General features: G+C 46.1%; 1 protein-coding gene across 1 annotated transcript in view; it reads right to left on the bottom strand.

Annotated features, from left to right (window-relative positions):
• The window catches only part of Rab37 (RAB37, member RAS oncogene family), a 68,497-nt gene extending 47,076 nt beyond the window's left edge, over window positions 1–21,421 (bottom strand). The window contains exon 1 of the mRNA XM_031351684.1: window positions 21,350–21,421. Coding sequence (XP_031207544.1) covers window positions 21,350–21,421 — 72 coding nt within the window. The remainder of the gene's footprint in view (window positions 1–21,349) is intronic.
• Between the last annotated feature and the right edge of the window lie 836 nt (window positions 21,422–22,257).

The raw sequence follows: 22,257 nt of genomic DNA, 5'->3' as shown, positions 1-22,257 counted from the left end.
GAGTGGTCAGTCTTTCATTTTTCCAGTGTGTCCATTTTTGTCCAGTGAAACTGGAACTGGTTTTGGCTGATGTATCGAAAGTTAATTAAACCAGGGGGTCATAAAACAGATACTTTCTTTTTCAAATATTTTATTCTGACTCCAAACATCTAGCTTGTAGTAATGTGCTGATACATTTTTAAAGCTTTATTGTTATTTATTTATGTGTATGCATGTGTGTGTCCGTGTATGTGCACATGTGTGCAGAGACCTGCAGAGACCAGATGAGAGTGTTGTGTGCCCTGGAGCTGGAGTTACAGGTGCTTGTGAATCACCATGTGGGTGCCGAGAACTGGAGTCTCTTTAAGAGCAGCAGTGCCTCTAACCGCTGAGCCACCATCCCAGGCTCTCTCCTGATGTTGTTGTTGTTGTTTCTTTTCACTCTGCTGAGAGGCGGGCCCATGCTTCTCCTGTGGGAACTGTGTGTGTGTAGATTGCGTTGTCTTGTGTTCTAGCTTCCCTAACATGAAGCAACATTCTGGCTACCTATGAAGCAATATGACCAAACTTCTTGACTCTTTTTGTCCTGTTGGTGGACAGTCGCTCACCTCTTCTGTGCGAGCTTGTCACAGTGGCCAATGCCTGAGCAGAGCAGCTTGAGGAGGAAGGATTCGCTGTAGTTCAGGATTTCAAAGCCAGTGAAGAACAGATGTTATCATGGTGGTCAGGAAGCAGAGGAAACAGATGCTCGGGAGGTGGGTTGCAGCTCGGAGGAAGGCTCGAAGGACCCCGCCCAGTCACCTACTTCCTCCAGCCAGCCCATGAGTCTCCTCTTTGCCACCCTCCCCAACAATGCCATTAGACTACAACTCCATCAAGGGATGAATCTGTTAATGAGTTCAGACACCTCAGGATCCAGTTGCTTCCCCAAAGCCTGTGAGCTGTCAACCAAGTCTCCAGTTCATAAACCTATGGGAGCACACATCATATTTAAATCCTAATGAATCCTTAATTTGGCAGTGTGTTATTTCCATCTCTAAAGTGTATATGAACAAGTACCTGCATGCATGTATGTGCATCATGTGGATGCCTGGCGTCCTAGAAGGACTGAAGAAAGCATCAGACCCTTTAGAGCTGGCGTTTCAGATGCTGGGAGCATCTGTGTGGGCGCTGGGAACTGAGCGCAGGTTCCTGCAAGAGCAGCCAGAGCTCTTAATCCCTAGCAAGCTCCTTAGCTCTTGATGGCTTTTTCTTTTTAAAATCACAGACTTTATGTAGATTTTTTTCAAATAATTAAGTTTCACTTTTGTGGAAATAAGTCATGTTCACATTATTATTCCATTGGTTAATATTGTTTCAAACACTGAGAGAGAGAGAGAGACAGAGATAGAGATAGATAGATAGATAGATAGAGAGAGAGAGAGAGAGAGAGAGAGAGAGAGAGAGAGAGAGAGAATCAGGAGGCAACCTGTGAGAGTCTGTTCTCTCGTTTTACCATATGGGCTTTAGGCATCATTTGAATGAAATGCTCAGGTTTACTGGCAAATGTCTTTGCCTACTGAGCTGTCCCCAGCCTCCATATAATATCTGTTTTTACTTTGCATTTATTTACATATGGAGGAATTCATTTCAATGACATCATTGTCATGAACATGTAGATTTCTGGTGTAGATAAATGTAGACTCCTGAACAGCAGACTCTGGCTCACCAGCTGTCTCTGTGGGGGAAACAGAAGCAAGCGCCTTCCAGAGAAGACCCACAGAGGCAGGTAGTACGCCACATGGATTCAGTGTTTCATCAAGAGACTGAAGGGCATTGGTTCATCTAATAAGTTGCATAAGTTAAGAAAGTTGTTACTAAATTGTTTTTTTTTTCTAAAAGAATGAACCCCAAGCTCACAATAAAGCTATTTCCTAAGGGGGTTGTGGATACTGTATCCTGTGGGTATTGCTTAGTCAGCTAGGTGCTTGCCTTGTAAGTATGAGGGACCCGAGTTTGATACACAGAAGCCATTTACAAAGTCAAGTGAGGTGGCGTGCACCTATCATCAACGGCTGGCCAGGCAGAGTCAGGCACACAGACCTCTGAGGCTTACTGGCCAGCCATCCTTAGCTGGCTCTGCAAGTTCTAGGCTAGGGATACCTTGTCTTAAAAGAAAAGTGTAGGCAGGCTGGGAAGGTAGCTCAATAGTCACACAGCTTGCCCTGTATACATACGGAATAGTGAGGACTGGAGTTTGGATGCCCAGAAACTCACCTTAATACTAGGTGGGTGTGGCCACTGGCTTATAATTTCAGACTCAGAAGGCAGAGATGGAGGCTCCCCAGAGCAAACTGGGTAACAGCTAAACCATATTGGTGAGCCGTGGATTGGGTTAAAAGACCCTGCCTTAGTGAATAAGGGAAAGAATGGTTCCTGATGTCAGACTCAGGCTCCCCCTGCACACTAAGCCCCATCACACAGGCGCACCCACACACGTGAGAGCATGCGCACACCACACCAACATTAAACATGGAAACAAGATGGACAGTGCCTGAGGAAAGGCATCCGCGGTAATCCTCTGACTGACACACTTCCCCAGGAGGCAAGAGTAGCGCTTTGATGCCAACATCTATTTTTGCTGTGTTTGCATAATGGTCCACATGTGAGCTGCTACTCCATGAAGAGCTGTCCCTTACACATAGATGAGGGATTGGAAGCTATAGCTCTGGTCCCCACAGTCTCCAATGTGGTTTCTCTCCTCTGTGGCCCAGCTTGTGTGTACCCCAATTCCCACCACTCCAGGGCCTCAAACAGCAGAGTATCCATTTTTTTCTGAAGGCTGACTAAGGATGTCACTCATGTGGAACCCATGATCCATCGGTTGTGAAAAGGGCCCTATAGTCAATCTCCTCTTGGCTCAGCGCACATCCCTTCCCTGTGACCTCATCCTCACATGTCCCTCTCTGGTCCTGAGTGCTTGAAGCTCTTGCTTCATGAAAGGGTGGCTTGCTTATTTGTCTTGCTATGCTATGTCTAAGGACGGGCTTAAAGCTAAAGTGGGGAAAGGAGGTTCCAGGAGGCCAGACATTTGGAAGAGACAAAGGGAGCCCTGCACGGCAGAAACTGCAGAGCAGGGCAAAGGTTTCTCCAGTCTGAAAGATCTTAGAATCAAAAAACCAGGCCTGTGGAAGGTTTGGAGCCTCCTTCTTTGCTCACCCACCTATGAGCCCCAAACCCAGCCACATTTAATCCCATAGGGTGCTAGCTGTGTGTGTGTGTGTGTGTATGTGTGTGTGTATGTCCTACACTTGCCCTTGTGTAAGTGAGCAAAGTCACCAGAGGACTCTGCACTAGGTGACCTATGAGATGAGCTGGCAGGTCTCAGTAGCACTTCTTATTTTCAAAGTGTTTGTTGGCAATGAGCCAACGGCTAGCTGTGCGTGAGCATTACTAAAGGAACTGGCTATTGGCTAGTTGTCAATAAACCCATAGCTAGCTGTGCGTGAGCATTATTAAAGGAACTGGCTATTATTGGCTAGCCGCTAGGCAAACAGTCACGCCTTCTCTTATTGTTGGTGTTTCAGGAAGAATGCTGCCTTCTCTTTAGGGAGCTGAGGATCTGCTGAGAGAGAAAGAGAAAGAGAGAGAGAGAGAGAGAGAGAGAATGTGTGTGCATGTATGTGTGTGTACATGTGTATGTGCATGTGTATGCGTGTGCCTGTGTGTATGTGTGTGTGTGTGTGGCTGTGTGTGTGCATATGCATGTATGTATGTGTGTGTGTGTGTGTGCGTGCATGCCACCATGCTCGGATTTTCGTGTAGGTGCTGGGGATCTGAAATCAGGCCCTCATCTTTGCATGACAAGCACTGTCCCATTCTCCAACTTCCTATGCTGAGGTGTCTCTGAGAAAAAAGAGCAATAGATCCCAGCCTGGGTGTGAGCCAGTGTCCACTGCCTTTCTGCTTGCTGGTCACTGGAAGGAGCCATAAAGTGCATATGGTTTACTCATTCTGAGAGTCCACACAGCCTTCCCTTACTAATAATAAGCCTTAAAAGCAGAAGAAGGAAGCTCTGAGAGCCCAGGTGTCCTTTTGTAGAAATGTTCCACTGTTCAGATGGTGGCAAGCGAAAGCGGAGGCAGGGTACAGGTCGAGAGTGTTTAATTATTAGATCCTGTAAGATATGAGTGTCCGAGAAAGGGGACAAAGTGGAAGAGATGCCACAAGCCACAGAGGTGGTGTCTATGAAATCTGGTGTCTGGCTTGATTTCCTGAAAAAATATGGTTAAGAAGTTCATCTTGATTCTTGGGCAATGACACCCTATAGATGCACTTAGGTAATGATAGATAGTAAGAACCCCATATACATCCATTTTTTCTATTTATACATATTTCCATATATAGATATATATGCAGTGAGAATATTTTGGTTTCTTTAAAAAAAATAGAAATATTATGGGAATATGTTTTCATTTTAATCCCAGGGTGGGACATGGGGCTGCTTCACAGGAGGTGGCTGTGATTTGCCTCGTGCTCTAGCAGGTGAGTGAGTTTGCCAGTGGCAGATAGTTCCTGTGAATTGTGTGACATTTGGGGATTTTTCAGAGGGTATAGAGGATGCTAGCACCCTGAGAGACTGGGCTGTTGGTGGGTGGCTATTGGTGGGTGGCTGTTGGTGGCTGTAGTTGTACACAAAGAGACAAGAAGAAGAAATTAGATGTCCTGACAGCGAACATCAAACTTGCCCCAAGAACTCAACACCCCAAGCAACAGGAGGAAGTAGTCTAATGGTATCATTGCCCCCTTTCTCCTCTATCCTTGTTTCCAACCTAGTGATAAGGAGTTGAAAGGGTGGAGGAAGAGGGGTGAAAGAAAAAAAATCCCACAAAGCAGCCGAAGTCCAACCACACACACACATACACACACACACACACACACACACACACAGACATATACAAACACACAGACACACACACAGACACACACAGACACACACACAGACATACACAAACACATACACACACACAGACACACACACACAAACACACACACAGACACACACAAACACATAGACACACACACAGCCACACACACACATACACACACACACACAGACACACACAAGCACACAGACACAGACACACACACAGACACACACAGACATATAGACACACACACAGACATACACAGGCATATACAAACACACAGACACAGACACACACACAGACACAGACACACACACACAGACACACACACAGACACACACACAGACACATAGACACACACACAGACACACCAAACACACACACAGACACACACACACAGACACACACCACACACACACACAGTCACCAAACACACACACACACCACCACCACCACCAACATTTTAATGTATAAATTAGACACAGTAAGAGGCTAATAGCAATAACAAACAAAAAAAGAACAATTATTATGACATATCATAATAAATTCTGTGAATGAAGATACTCTCAAAATATCTCATTTCCTCATTGTATAATATAGTAATATTTCTTAAGAGCTCCCTCTTCTTTAAAATATTGTATTTTACTTTGAATTGTATGTATTTGTGTGTGTGTGTGTGTGTGTGTGTGTGTGTATGGGTATGTGTATTTGAGAAGGCTAAAAAAGGGTGTTGTACCCTCTGGAGCTGGAGTTAGAGGTAGTAGTTACCCTCTTGACAAGAGTGCTAGGAAATCCAGATGTGCTCTTAACAACTGAGTCATTTCTCCAACTCCATATATTTATTTTTGGAGGGACATACTCTCACTACTTAGCCCTGGCTGACCTGGAACTTTCTATGCAGAGACCAGGTTGGCCCCAAACATGCAGTAATGATTCTCCTGCCTCTGCCGCCTGAGTACTGGGGTTACAGGCCTATATTGCCACACCAACCCTAAAATACTTAGTTTAAGTCAACAGTACTGCCGGCAACTCATTTCTTCATTTTCGGTTTCCCAATGGCATAAACTTTATTTATGGTAACAGCTTCTTCTATTGTAACAGCTGCCTCTGATCTCTAAAAGCGAGTAATGAAAGTGCATTCCTAGTCCATTACCATGCTTGAATCAGAGGCGGGGTGTGGGGTGGGGGGAAGGCTCCTTCCTCAATCCAGTCACAGCCATTTATCCCATAGTGACCTGTGAGCCTATTCTACAGCTAGCCTGCCCCTTACCCAAGCACCGCTATCGACACATCTATACCTAAGGGGAAGAGAGCTGCCCACTCTTGTGCCATTTGACCCCACTCCCCATTACTCAAGGCACAGGTCACCAGAGCGGGAGGCACCCTCAGGAGCAGCCCAGACTCACTGCACTAAGGCGGAGCAGACCCATCCGGTTTTATTTATTTATTTATATATATTTTTTGTGGTTGTAGGAATAGCTGTAGCATTTGCATGATCAGGTAGGAATAGTCTATGGGCTCCTTATATAAGAATTACCAAAGCACAGGGCAGTGGTGGCACCTGCCTTTAATCCCAGCACTTGGGAGGCAGAGGCAGGTAGATTTTTTAGTTCGAAGCCAACCTGGTCTACAGAGTGAGTTCCAAGACAGCTAGGGCTACACAGAGAAACTCTGTCTCGACAACCCCCCCCCCCCAAAAAAAAACAAACAAAACAAGGCGTGGCTGGAGAGATCTCAGTATTTAAAAGCACTGACTGGTCTTCCAGAGGTCCCAAGTTCAATTCCTAGCAACCACATGGTGGCTCACAACCATCTGTAATGGGATCCGATGCCCTCTTCTGGTGTGTCTGAAGAAAGTTACAGTGTACTTACATTATATATATATAATGTAAGTATATTATATATATACTTATGTAGTATATATATTATGTAGTATATATATATATATATATATATATTGTTTTTGTTTTTTTTTGGTTTTTCCAGACAGGGTTTCTCTGTGTAGCCCTGGCTGTCCTGGAACTTACTCTGTAGACCAGGCTGGCCTCGAACTCAAGAAATCCGCCTGCCTCTGCCTCCCAAGTGCTGGGATTAAAGACGTGTGCCACCACCGCCCGGCAAATAAATATTTCTTAAACAACAACAACAAAAAGAATTTACTAAGGCTTTCGAGACGGCCACTGCTGAGCATTAAAGTGAGCCCAGGTCCTGAAGAAGGGGCAGGTCCCTGTGTGCATGCACAGATTGAACACCCATGAAGCTAGTCTTGTTTAGCAGACCTTCAGCCTTACTTCCCTGTTTTGTGTGGCAATAGGCTGTTAAGGCCCTCTGCCTTCTTTGGTGCCAAAGAGAAGGTCCCTTCATTGCTGCCTGAAGCACTCCCCTCCCTTCGTGTTAATCCTCTGCCTCAAACCAACCTCTTGCTCGGCAGCTGGATCATCTGTTTCCATCACGGAAATGTCTATTCCAAGCCAGAGGATGAGGTCTGCCTTCACAGCCCCACTGAGCAGCTCCATTTATCAGAGCAGGGCATTCCTACGACGGGTCATTAACGACCCAAGCCCTGTTACTCAGTCATAACTGTTACCACATGTGGGACACCAAGAGTTCAAGCTGGGCTGAATGATGGAGTCCATTTCCTTTTCAGCTCATTACAGATTTCAAAACACCAAGACTCCGCCTCACCCAGGAGTATCGCAGGGGCATCTGTTGCTTTGAAATGGCTCGCCCTGGGGGGGGGGGTAGCACCTCTCGAAATCCCCCCCTTTCCTATTCCTTCTTCTCCTCCCTCCCCCCACCCACCTTTGAGATAGGGTCTCACTATGTAGCCCTGGCTGGCCTCGAGCTCACTATGTAGACCAGTCTGGCGGGAACTCACAGAGATCTGCCTGCCTCTGCCTACCAAGCACTGGTCTTGGAAACCTGAGGTACCATGCAGTCCCTCCTCTCCCACTCTTGATCATCAGGGCTTGGGTGTAGCGTGAGAGAAGGCACGTGGTTCACGCTTAAACAATGCTTTCTATCGGCCACAGTGATTGGTTCAGGGATGGTCAAGTGACTGTTTGAGCCTCCACAATGATTGGTTCAGGGGTGAGCATGTGACCATAGCTGCCTCCGATGAGCCTCAGGTCTTAGTTGACTCTTATTGCTCTGAAGTAGGATTTAGGAACTTTTGAGGACCACGTGACTGTATGAGGCGCTACCCACCTGTGAATCAAGGCAATCCCTAGCAAAGAATGAAGAGGGGAGAAGGAGAGGGGAGGGGAGACAGAAGGGAGGAGGAGGGTGAAGGAAAGGAATGGATGGGGGAGGGGAGAGAAAGGAGGGGGAGGAAGAAGGGGTAAAGGAGGGGAGGCATAGAGGGAGGGGGAGAGAAGGGAGGGAAAGAGGGAGGAGGGAAAGAGAAAGTGGGAGAGAGGGGGAGGGGAGGGGAAAGAGGACAGGAGGAAGGGAGAAGAGGAGGGAGAGAGGGGAGGGAGGGAGGGGAGAGAGACATACACCTGCGCACACGCACACACACACACACACAGACACATACACACACACAGACACACGCATGCATACACACACATATGCACGTGCGTGTAACACTAGGCTGATGGATTCTTTTCCTTGATTAAGCCAGTCTAGCTGGGTTTCTCACTAACACGCAGAGGGTCGTGACCACAGGAGTTTCTCCTTTATAGCCTGTGCTGTTTCACGCTCGGGTGTGAGGTGATGGTGAGGATGTGCTCTGCTAACGGTTGTAGGGGCACTTCGAGTGGCGTGACCAAGGACAGTCAGCTAAGGACTAACTAAGGCAGGACAAAAGCCTGGGTTTAATATCTTCTCAAATGTAGTTCTCTGCCAGCAAGCTGCCTCATGCTCTAGGGAGCAGAGGGGTCGTGGCGATGGATGTTGGATGATGGTCGTCAGGCTGATGGTGAACAGACAGGGTACGGGTACGGGGGTGTGGGCGGGAGATGGGGGTTGGGAGGGAGGTGGTCAGAGCAGGCGATCTGGAAGAGAGGACAAACATGGGGCAGGCAGTGGTGGAGAACCACGATGGATGAGGTGGGCTGCTCCAGGATTCCATCTTGTGCTTTCTTTTGAGTTTGTGGCGCTAGACCATGCTGTTTGAAAGATATCTGATTCAGGGCACAGAGGATGAGATCCTGGAGTTCCCTGTGGTCTCAGCCTCCATTGTTCACAAGCTTCTCTTTGCAAGCTGAGCTGTCATCGTGACTAGACAGAACCCTGGCATCTTTTAGTTTCTCTGGAGCTTTTCAACTCAGGCATCTGTGGATGTACGCTGGGGCACTGGCTTCCTTTTAGCTTGCTGGACTAAGTCAAGCTTGGGTCACAGGTCTTTGCTCCAGGAATAACTCAGACGATGGCTGAAAACTTTTTTTTTCTCTTTTTAGAAATGAGCTTGAAGGGATCCTTGATCTGGGGACCCAAGTCCTTCTGACCTTCATGGGCAAGACTGATCCTGGATCTGAGGGGTTTTCCACTATTTGTGTGTGTGTGTGTGTGTGTGTGTGTGTGTGTGTGTGTATAAGGAAATTGCTTGTTGTATAGTACTGACAACCTTCCTTGGAATAACTTTACAGTTTCACATGACTATTATTATTATTATTATTATTATCATCATCATCATTAGTGATCTTCCTACAAGGCATCAACACAGTGTGCGGAGGAGGCTAAAGGGGTCCCAGGGGCTGTAGATTGAGACCAGCCTCATGGGGGGGAGAGAGTGTCTACACCTCATCAGTCTGAATCCTGCAAGCCCCCTCTCCCTTAGCAGATGGTCTCTTGATTATAATATGGCTTGGCATTTAGAGCAATACAGGATCATGAGAGTCTGGGTAAAACCTGCCCAGGAAGATAGAGCAAAGCATATCCTATGGGGGCCGTGGAGATGGCTCAGTGGGCAGAGAGTTTGCCTAAACCTGAGTTCAGATCCCCAGGACTCATGTGCTCTACTCAGAGCACAGTAGCACATGTCTGTAATCTCAGTGACAAGCAGGTGACCTTCTTGGCAAAGCCCCTGTCCCTTCCCAATTCTATCCCTACGCACTCCACGGTTGCTTGTATTTAAGCTTAGACATTTTAGTGTCTGTAAAATGAGACCAGGTAGGGTGACTGTCCACTTCATGAGCTCAGATGTAAATGCATGGAGCCGTCCCTGCTCTGTAGAAGGGCCTGCCATGTATGCGTCTGCCGTAATTATTAGAGTTTCTACAACACCAGCTGTGGCCTTCGGCACAGAACTGTTTTGTCCCAGTCTGGTTTCCATCTTCCCAGCTATAATACAGAATTAATGTTGACAGCTCCTCACAAGGCCTGCAATAGGAGAGTGTCGTAGCGTATATTTAAAGAAAGAAGTTGCGAACTGTAAACTGCTTTACATGTGCCATGTGTTTTAAAAATCAAGTTTATTAATAATTATGAGTTCTGCTAGGTCCCTCTAGACTATGGTGAGGAGATGATTTCAACACTTCACAGTTCAAAAATGAACAAACTATTAGACGGGACCCTAGAGAAGAGGGGAGAACCCACGGATGAAGGTCAGTGGCTGTGCCTCAAGAGAGGAGGAATTGGAGGGGGGGAGGGGGACTTGCTTCACTGGTAACCAATTTGCAGCCCAGCTCCATCCCCTTGCAGAGCCCTTTTGATTTCTCAGTGTGAGTGTAGGGATCCCTGGGAGAGGCAGGGCCCACTGGTCCTGATTGTCCCCTGGGGCTTCTCTGACCCAATAGATCTGCTTATTTTAAAACCCAACAATTGCCAGGTCATGGCATTGGGGCAAGATTTAAACAGAGAGACAAGGAGGAAGAGGAAGTGAAAGGTTTGCTGTTAAAAGGCTCACAAGAGTTGGGTATGTTGCAGCCACACACTTGTCACCCCAGTTCTTGAGAAGCTGAGGCAGGAGGATAGTGAAGACCACCTAGGGGCTACCCTGGAAGACCCTGTCTCTGAAAGAACAACAAAAATCCTCAGTATCAAAACAAAACCAGAAAATGCAGGGGAATGCTTATTATTGCCACTAGTCTATAATTTGTGAGAGAGGTGTGTGTACATGTATGTGTACGTGTGTTTGTGCGTGTCTGGAGGTGTGGATTTGGGTGCACATGGTGTATGTGTATGTGTATGCGTGGTGATTTCCACTCAGAGAACCCCGTGGTTCTCCAACTTTTTCCACAAAAGACCCTAGGGACTTCAAATTAAAGGGAAGCTACTCAGGAGAGACTTATTTGTGTATGTGTCTGCATGTGTGTGTGTGTGCATGCGTGTGTGCAAGCTCTTGTTCATACCTGGTGATGTGGCGTCAGACACCTGAAAGCACACCAGTGACATTTGGTGAAGCCCAGATTGTTAAACAACCCTTCTTATCTTACGTAAATCCATCAACCTGTAACTAGACATTTATGTAAGGAGGAGGGCGTGGGCTTTGGTTTCAGGGAAGAGTTCCGTCTCAACGGCTGGCCGATTTGAATTGTACCCTGTGTAGTCTCCAGGTGCAGGTCTGGGGCAGGGGCTGATTTCTGGGGTCACTTAGAGGTAAAGACTCCAGATCTGCTGTTTGCTACTGGCTTGCAGCTCTCTCACTTGGCCTAGAAGATCTCTTCTGGTTGGTAGATGGGAGGAGGGCCCCCGTGCTGGTCTCTGCTAGGAAACGGTGTCCCTCGGCACCCCACAACTCAACAAGGGAGCCGTGATGTTGCAGTCACCTCGCATCCCTGGGGACTCATGTCTCTTGCTTGAGACGGTGAGGAAGGAAGCAAACAGGGCTTTGGGATAAATTTAGTGCCGCTGTAAGTGTCTTGCTCAACACTTGTCCAGCCTGGCATTTACCTCTGTTTACATCCAACTCAGTGGAACGTAGCATGGCAGGGATTTTTGCAAATCATTCTCCCTAGGGTCTTTTGTGGAAAAAGTCAGAAACCCACTGGGTCCTCAGAGTGGAAATCACCATGCACACACATATGCACACACCTATACCTACAGACATGCACAAACGCACAAGTATGTGTACATAAGCATGGCCTTTTCCCTAGACCAGCTTGCACGAGAAACAGCACCCCAAGCTGGTGAAGCTCCGACATCTACTCACAAAATACCCGGAGATGTTAAATTAAAGGGGATGGGTTGTCCAAGGATGTTGGGGGCACTGGGCAAGCCACTAGCACTGGATCAGCTCACCATCATTCCCTGTTAAAATTATCCCAAGGAACAAGTCAATGCCTCTCCCCAGGCCAGCTGCCTGCTCTGGGAACTGGGCAGGGCCAGCTCCTCGGCCCAGGGGAGACTTAGATGGCTCCAGATTGCCAGTGATGTAGCCTGTACTTCCTTTATTTATCCAGAGCCTCCAGGGCGCCTGCGAGAGGAAATCAAGCCAATGGAAGCGTCATACAGCCGGCCTCCAGCTTTCCCTGGCTTTCTGGCTTGTTCTTGAGTTGAGGTTGCAAATCGGGCAAGAATTGGAGCTGCTCCCCCAGTTAAAAGTAACATCTGTGCACGCACAGAGCAAGCATTTCCTGGGGATCTGGGTCCTTTGGTCACAACACTATGTTTCATTTACATTGTTTTAATTGACAAAGATGCCTTTGAGGATAAAGGATTTGTAGAGGAAGACAGAGGACTGGGGACAGTCTTTCACTGGTCTGTCTTTGCCTAGTAACTTGGAGTGGGGGTGGGTCCCCGCATGAACAATTCTGCTTTATGCAGCCTTCCCTGGGACCTGTGGGTGACAGTTCTGTGGAGGGGGAAGGCTGGCTGGCATTTGGGATTCTGTCTGTTTTAGATGGTGACTTGTTTGTTTGAGCCAGAGTCTCAATATGTAGACCAGGCTGGCCTTGGATCAGATTCCTCTGTGCAAGCCTTGCAAGTGCTAGCCTTCCAGATGTGCAGCCATGACACCCAGCTTTAGATGTAGATGTTAATCAGAGGCTAAGTGAAAGGGGACATTTCTTCCTGGGCTATCCCACTCCAGCTCCTGAGCCTTTATGAGGACATCTGAGACAATATATATAATCTTAAAGCAAATTGTGTGTGTGAGTGTGTGTGTTAGTGATGAGTGTTGAGTGTGTGTTAGTGATGAGTGTGTGTGTGAGTGATGAATATGTGTGAGTGTGTGTGAGTGGATGAGTGTGTGAGTGTATGTATTAGTGATGAGCATGTGTGTGAGTGTGTGTTAGTGATGAGTGTGAGTGTGTATTAGTGAGGAGTGTGTATGAGTGTGTTAGTGATGAGTCTGTGTGAGTGTGAGGATGTGTTAGTGATGAGTGTGCGAGTGTGTGCTAGTGATGAGTGTGTGAGTGTGTGTGAGTGGATGAGTGTGAGAATGTGTTAGTGATGAGTCTGTGTGAGTGTGTTAGTGATGAATATATTTGTGTGAATGTGTGTGTTAGTGATGAGCATGTGTGTTAGTTATGAGTGTGTGAGTGTGTATTAGGAGTATGTGTGAGTGATGAGTGTGTGTGAGTGTATCTGTGGTGAGTGTGTGTGAGTGTGTGTTAGTGAGGAGTGTGTGAGTGTGTGTTAGTGATGAGTGTGTGTTAATGAGTGTGTGAGTGTGTGTATTAGTGATGAGTGTGTGTGAGTGTGTTAGTGATGAGTATATTTGTGTGAATGTGTGTGTTAGTGATGAGTGTGTGCTTGCCAGGGTCTGATGTTGAGAGTCTTCCTCTGTCTTGCTTTGTTGTTGAACCTGGCACTCACTGATCCGGCTGCTGCGCTGTGAATCCCAAGGATCCCCCTAGTACTGAGACTACAGGCGCACACTGCTATGTCTGGGTTGTAAACAGATGCTGGGATCAGACTCAGGCCCTCATGTCTGCGTGGCCTGTGCTCTGTAGTGCCTCAAGTGTAGAGCCTCACACTTTGGAATGCTTAATATATGTTTGATGAATGAATAGATTAATGTCTGGGTTACTATGGGATAGAGTCATCACAAAGCAAGAGCAATCAACGACAGACAGAAGTGCGAGGGAGGGCAGGGTTTGGCGGAGAGCCCCTCCCTCCCCTCTGTACCATGCACTAGAAGAGGCACCACTTAGACTCAGATCCTCTGCCCTTCTTTCTCTGTTAATACCATTCAACAAAGACGGAGCGACCGAGCCTGGGACAAATGAATGAACAACCATGTCTTTCTGCCCTCCTTGTTTTTCTGAGATACAGGGAGGAGGCTCACTCAGCTTAGTAATTAATTGTTTGACCCTCTTGGGACAAGCTTAGCTTGAGTAAGCAGGATCTGAAGTCCCCGTGTCCTGCCTTGTCTGGGCCCAAAACTCAATCTTTCTGTGCCTAGAACTCAAGGTCAGGCCAGGAACTGCAAAGCTCCAAGTCAAGAGCTGCTTCTGCGTCCTTCCCTGCCACCATTGCCCTGCGTGGCTCTAGACAGCTTCTGAGTCCTTCCCTGCCGCCATTGCCCTGCGTGGCTCTAGACAGCGACCTGGCTGCAAGACAGGACGGGGAGTTCACTGAGAAAAGTGCAGCATGGCTGTCCATATGCTTTAAATTATTTAGTTGCATCAAATATTCAGATTTGTAAGAACAATAGAGACTCTATTTAAAAACTCGAAGTGTTTGACTGGTGAACTGAGTGCCTCCTGAACTTCCCAGCACCAGGCTCACACTCTATGTGTCTCTTAAGAGTGACTTGTGCTCCTCTGGACCAGGCTCCCACTGTCAGGACTGACTGAAACTCAATGAAAACCTCAATCCCAGAACCTTTACCTTCATAGGGTTCAGCACGTCTCATGACTCACATCTCTGAGAAAAGAAAACTTCCACTGGGAAGTTAGGACTGGATGTTGGCACCGAAGTCATACTTTCTCCAAGGGTGGCTCATGTGAGCTGTTCCCATGGGAGTGAGTGTGTGTGTGTGTGTGTGTGTGTATGTGTGTGTCTGAGTTTCAGGATGTGAAACTGCTGCTTTCTCACAAAGCATCATTTTAGGTGGGAACTGAATGTGATACCCACTTAAGTTACTTTGAAGCCCAAGATGTGTGCTTTAACAGCAGCCACCATTTATTGAATCTGTTCAATATTCTCAAGGTTACACCCATACTTAGCATTGTGGTGTCTGACCTCCATACTCAAAACACAGTAAGCAGGGGCCTGGAGAGATGGCTCAATGGTTAAGAGCACTGAGTGCTCTTCCAGAGGTCCTGAGTTCAATTCCCAGCAACCACATGGTGGCTCACAACCATCTGTAATGGGATTCTGGTGTGTCTGAAGACAGCTACAGTGAACTCATATACATAACAACAAAACAAAACAAAGCAAAACAAAAAAGCCTTAGTAAGCCAGATAATAGTTCACAGTTTAGGAAAGGAAGCCTGTGTGGGTGGGCTACAGGGAGAAGGACAGAGAGTGATGACATACACACTTACACCAAGAAGTTACAACAAAACCCGCTTGCTTGTGTTCTAACTAAAAATCATAAAGAGTAAGTAAGAAAAGAAAGTAAGACTTACTAATGTTGCTAAAAGTCAAGTTAGGGGCCGAGGGAGCTCGAGCCATGGTCTTTTCCCAGCATGCCACACCATTTCTTGTCTGGTAAGCTTCTAGACCAGCCTACATGGCTCTTCTAAAACACTGGAGGGTCCTTCTGCCTCTGCCGCTGATTTCTGGGAGGAGGAGAAGGAGGACTGTTGGGGAGAGCTTTCTGGAGACGAAGAGGAAGAGGGAGGACTCTGGAAAGGGGACGGGAGGGGACTTTCTAGGGAACTGGCCAGATTCACCTGAGAGCTGGTGCCCAGATGGGTTACATTCTTAGTAATCCATCAAGGAACCCTCTAGAGATTTAGCATCTTTGATATTTTTCTGTTAAAAGTTCAGTTTTTTTTGTTTTTTGTATTTTTGTTTTATGTAGATGCTTGTCTACAGCAGTACTGAAAATGCACATATTTGTCTCAGTAAAAATTTGCAATAACTCCAAACATATTAACTGTATGCTTTAAAATAATACATCACTACTAGTATTTTTTAAATGAACATAAGTAGATAGTCTTTTTGTTTCTTTGTTTTGTTTTTAGTAGAGCTTAAAAATCTTGGCTCTTACTGTGGTATAAGCCCAAAAGAAGAACAATTTTTAGACATTGGAGTTCATTGTAATAAGGCTGTACTTCAATGACCCTCACATCACCCAAGGATTTTACCTCCATTGTAGCTAAGCTGAGAATTGAATTGACAGTTCTGCTGCATCAAGGAATGAATTGTAGGCATGATTTTTGGATACAGATTTCCTGCTATGGTCAAAGCTATATGACTTCATCCTCAGCCCACAGAGAACAGGTTACATTCATTTAAGAAATGGTGTGTGTATTAAGGTGGTCTATCCATAAAGTCATTCACCAACTGTTACAATGAACAATGGTTCTGCTTGGAGGGTGGCACAGCCATTAGGTGAGGGTAAGAATCTGGTTCATTGGCGGTGGTGATTTTGAAAAGCATTCATCTCAGAGAAAGATTAACTTATAAAGTCCTCTTCTTCAAATTTGATACAGTAGTTACAAACGTTAAGCAAAGCATTCAGTCTCACTCTTTGTTGTTCTCTTACAAGCCACCTCCCAAGTTAATCGTCTGTTTCTTTTGGCTGTATAAACTTTTGAAATATGTAAGCTGTTCTGAAAACCATAGTATAGTGTAAAAACATCAGGTAAAGAATCCTACTAATAGAGAGGCTGAGATAGGAGAAGCCTGATTTCAAAACCATTATGTGGAATCCAGCAAGGCACTGTCATGTACAAACAAGCAGAAAGTGTATATGGATTGTACAATATTGGATGTATTTCTCCAGTTACCAAATTAGACCACTGGATGACAGCCCCAAAAATTTCTACTTCCTCATATTTTTGGATTTCAATTGATGAAGATATGTTGGTAATATTAATTTTCATATTAAGATACTAACAAAAAGTAATTTTTACTTCCTGTTATTTTTGTTGTTAGAGGTTGAATTAGGTTTATGTGGGTTTGTTGAAAGATTACTTTCTTGCTTCTCAAATCCTGAACATACCATCCCACCAGAAAATCAAGATTCAGATCTAAAACCACTTTTCACGATGATGATACAGAACTTTAAGAAGGACATAAATAACTCCCTCAAAGAAATACAGGAGAACACAGGTAAATAGCTAGAAGCCCTTAAAGAGGAAACACAAAAATTCCTTAAAGAACTACAGGAAAATACAATCAGTTGAAGGAAATGAACAAAACCATCCAGGATCTAAAAATGGAAATAGAAACAATAAAGAAATTACAAAGGGAGACAACCCTGGAGTTAGAAGCCCTAGGAAAGAGATCAGGAGTCATAAATGCAAACATCAACAATAGAATACAAGAGATAAAAGAATCTCAGGGCCAGAAGATACCATAGAAAACTCTGACACAACAGTCAAAGAAAATGCAAAAAGCAGGGATGGAGAGATGGCTTAGCAGTTAAGAGCACTGACTGCTCTTCTGAAGGTTTGAGTTCAAATCCCAGCAACCACATGGTGGCTCACAACCATCTGTAATGAGATCTGATGTCCTCTTCTGGTGTGTCTGAAGACAGCTACAGTGTACTTACATATAATAGATAAATAAATCTTAAAAAAAAAAGAAAATGCAAAAAGCAAAAAAATCCTAACCCAAAATATCCAGGAAATCCAGGACACAATGAGAAGACCAAACCTAAGGATAATAGGTATAGAAGAGAGTGAAGATTCCCAACTTCAAGGACCAATAAATATCTTCAACAAAATTATATAAGAAAACTTCCCTAACCTAAAGAAAGAAATGCCCATGAACATACAAGAAGCTTACAGAACTCCAAATAGACTGGACCAGAAAAGAAATTCCTCCCGTCACATAATAATCAAAACACCAAATGCATTAAACAAAGAAAGAATTTTAAAAGCAGTAAGGGAAAAAGGTCAAGTAACATATAAAGGCAGGCCTATCAGAATTACACCAGACTTCTCACCAGAGACTATGAAAGCTAGAAGATCCTGGGCAGATGTCATACAGATCCTAAGAGAACACAAATGCCAGCCCAGGTTACTATACCCAGCAAAACTTTCAATTACCATAGATGAGCAAAACAAGATATTCCACGACAAAACCAAACTTACACAGCATCTTTCCACAAATCCAGCTCTACAAAGGATAATAGATGGAAATCACCAACATAAGGAGCAAAAAGTTCAATTTTTACAAATTCTAACTAGGGGGCTAGAGAGATGGCTCAGTGGTGAAGAACACTGGCTGCTCTTCCAGAGGACTCAGGTTTGATTCCCGGCACCCACATAGTGGTGCCTGTACCTCCTGTAGCCCTGTTTCCAGGGGATCCTATGGCTTTTTATGATCTCCATATGCACCAGGCATGTGCATTGTGTACATACATACAAAAATTATGTACATATAGTTAAAATAAATAAATCTTTAGACCAAAATCAAAACCAAACCAAATCAACCAACCAACTAACAAACAACTGCCTACCCCAACCTGGGGATGGTGCTATTTGCCTAGAATCCCAGCACATGGGTTATGAGTTCAAGGTCAGACTCTGATATATAGTGAGGATAGGGTTAGCCTGGGCTACGTGAGACCATGTCTTGAAAAAACAAAACAGGGCCTAGCATGATTATATGACCCCTTAATCTCAGCATCCCACAGGCAGAGACAAGCAGAGCTCTGCGATGGCCAGCCTTGTCTCTGTAGTGAGCTCCAGGCCAGCTAGGGCTGAATATTGAGATCTCATCTCAAGAAATAAAAACAGAACAGGGTTCGTGAGATGGCTCAGTGGGTAAAGTGCTTGACACACAAAGGCGAAGACCCGAGTTCTGATCCTAAGTACCCACATTAAGAGCCAGGCATGAAGGTCTTTAATAATAATAATAATGCTTTTTAGGTCGTCTGAATCTGTGCTGAGCCAGCACTTTCCCACTTATTTTAAGTCCAGCCTCTCAAGGGGAATTTAACTCACATGCTTCTGACTCACTTGGACATCAGTCATCAAAGAGAGCTGTTTAATAAACGTTATCTCCACCTACAAGAGCTTTCCAGCTCATATTTGGCTGGCATTGGCTGGCGTTGGCTGGCATCGGCTGGCATTGGCACCCGACATAGCTGAAGCTCCCCTTTCAGTCCCTTCCTGTTGTCACTGCTTCACAGTGGCTTCACCTTATGAACAGGTGGCCCTAGAAGAAGGCACTGGACACCACCCGATGGTCTCCATACACTTCTGCTGAGGTACTCGAACATATAGGTGAACACCATACACATAGGCAGCAAATCCTAGCTACTAATGAGACCTGTTGCTCTCTCATGTACCCGTTCTAATGAATCAACAGGAATTTCTTAGACTTTAGTACCATGGAACATTAAAGACAATCCCACTGTGTCAATGCCTTGTAGGTTGATCACTAATAATAATAATAACAATAATAATAATAATAATAACAATAACAATAACAATAGTCATGTGAAACTGTAAAACTATTTTAAGGAAGGTTGTCAGCACTATATAACAAGCAATTTCCCTACATACCACACACACACATACACACACACACACACACACACACACACACACACACACACACACATGCAGGCTCACACTACATTGGATTCCATGGAGAATTCAAGCTGAGCTTCTGTCCAGATGTTTACAACCACATTGAAAAGATCAGGTGTTACTATAGTAAGTGGTCATGTTATCAGGCAGAATAAGACCTGTGAGAATAAGATCGCTCTTCTTCTGGTGATCAATGAGCCCAAAGAAGAGAAGGATTTCATGTGTAGATGAGAGAAGCAAGAAAACCCACATCTGATCAATAATTTGAAAACCCTGACTTCCCAATGGTAAAGCTTTCAAAAATGAATATTTATACTTTTATATCATGCTTTAAAACTAGAGAAGCCCTGGGGCTGGAGAGACTGCTCAGTGGTGAAGTGCTCTTCCAAAGGACCTGGGTCTTATTTCCAGCACCCCTATGCTGGGCTGCAACAGTATGTAACTCCAGTTCCATGGGATCTGATGCCCTCTTGTGGTCTCTGCCAGCACTGCATGCAAATGCTACGTGGACTTTCATGTAGACAGAACACCCGTACACATACAATAAAAATAAATACGGTTTTAATATTAGAGAGACCCATATACTTATATTTAGTCACTAAGCTAACCAGGTCATTGACCTGTCCTATGGTCCGTTGTTTCCAGATGTTTAACAGTGGGCTACATTCACAGCCTCCAGGAACTCAGACCATATTCTTGTTTACATCAAACGACGGTCCTAAAACCCCCAGACTTCCCCTTCTCTGGGCTCCGAGAGTTGGAGGGAGAGGACATGTAAGCTTCTCAAATTCGTGTAGCTGCTCCCCCAACTAGTGAGTTTTCTGTCATTCGGATCAGATATGGGCAGCAGGGCACAAGGCAAGCATAGATGCCCATGCTTACCCTCCTGGGAACTTGTTAAAACGCAGAATCATCCAGCAGTCTGAGCTGTTGGTTTCTAACAGGCTCCCAGCTAACGCTCACATTGCTGGCCCTGGGACCGCACTCTGCTGAGAGGTTCTGTAGGGGTGCAGTGAACAAGAGGCCTGTTTTGAGCTCACAGTCCCTGGCTTTTAGTCACTTTGCTTCTCTGTCTTAGAGAAGGACAAATCAAGTTATTTTAAGGCTTGCATCTGTAGATTTCATGGTAGGGGGCATCTACCTTCAATAACAGCAATCTGTCTGCAATTTGAACACCTATCATATTCTCTCTCTCTCTCTCTCTCTCTCTCTCTCTCTCTCCCTCCCCTCCCCCTCTTCCTCTTCCTCTCCCTCTCCCTCTCTCCCTCTCCCTCTCTCCCACTTCTTCTCTCACACACACAACCACACACACACACACACACACACACACACACACACACACACACACACAGGAATTCTTGGCTTGACATAGCCAAGACTGACCTGGAACTCCCTAGGTAGCCCAAGTTGGCCTTGAACTCATGCTTCCCCTGCATTATCTGCCTCCAGTAAGTACTGGAATTACAGGCGTGCGCCCCCACACCCAGCTACAGATCGCGGCTATCTACGACTGTTTCAGCCAGGTGGATCACTGCTCCCAGATTATATGGAGTTGGAGATTACAGGCGCACCTGGGAGGAGAAATGCAGCCTCCTACAAGGCTTAGGAAGAGCTCAGACACTTGTGCACAGGATTTCAAATGGCAGGAGAAAGGAAGACAAAAAGAGGTGTGTGTGCGGGGAGGAGAGGGTTAACTGAATGAATGAATGCAGCCTCCAATAGTCTGGGCCTCTGGAGACGTCCCCTCCCCCAGCGCGCACGTATTTTTCTTTTAAGCATCAAACAGGATCACACAGAGGGTTTTGCCCAGGTTCACAGACACCAGCTAGTTTCTCTTTTAAGTCCCAAAGCAAAAGTCAGGGGAGCAGAGTGAACTTCCGGCGTTTGAGGTGGGCGCCCGGAGGAGAGTTTTACCTTGTGTAGGACATGCTCGCTGAAATGAGGGCCAGCTCCGCCCTGGTAGGAGTCCGGTCTCTGCAGATCCATGTCCAGCTCAGAGCCAACTGCTCCCAGCTCTCCCAGCGCTCTGCGTCAGCGCTCCCAGCAGCTCAGCCCAGGCTCTGCGGGGCGCGGCAGGCTCTGGTCCTAGCACCCGGGGGCCTGGAGGCATTCGTGATCAGCACTGGACAGTTCCTAAGGTGACCCGGGGCGGTGCCGACAGGTTATCCCCAGCCCCCTCACCCCCTCAAGATCCCAGAGTTTAGCAAGGGAATCGCCGTTGTGCACCCGGGGCCAGAGTTCTGAGATACTCTTAGCCCAGGATCACCTGTCTTGTGACTCCAAGATGCTGGGAGCCACACATGATTTTGAGGCTAGCAGAGGGATGTACGTGGGCATCGCGTTCCGGAGAATCAGCTGCGTCGCGCTGCGGTCCCGGAGCTCGCGGTTCCCCGTCTTCAGTGACCCAGCATCTCCCTCACAGCTCAACACAACTCTCCTTGCCTGCGGTGCGGTGCTGGCGCTACCTTCTCTTTGGTCTCTAGACAGTTCCCTCCAGGAGATAAATAACTGGTCTAAGTGAGGCTGGAGCGGGGGTCAAAGAAAGGGGGGTGGGGTGAGGCTGAGGTCTTTGAAATAGGTAAACTTCTGCTCAGCAGAGGGCGAGCACATAGAGCCCCTCAAGACAGATGACCCCAAAGTTAAGAACGGTTAGCTCAGGAGAGGCAGGCTGGTAAGGGCACAGGATCCTGAATTCTGACCTCAACTTTGAAAGTTGTAACATTCAACCAGACACTTAATCTTTCCTAAGGGGTTTGGGGAAGAGGGGGCTTGCTGGGGCTCTAGCTAAGTGGCGGAGTGCTTGCTTAATGCGCGCGAAGCTC

Source organism: Mastomys coucha, unplaced genomic scaffold, assembly GCF_008632895.1.
Source record: "Mastomys coucha isolate ucsf_1 unplaced genomic scaffold, UCSF_Mcou_1 pScaffold5, whole genome shotgun sequence".
Lineage (NCBI taxonomy): Eukaryota > Metazoa > Chordata > Mammalia > Rodentia > Muridae > Mastomys > Mastomys coucha.
The sequence above is the reverse complement of the archived record's forward strand: the minus strand, read 5'-3'. Positions and strand labels throughout refer to the sequence as shown.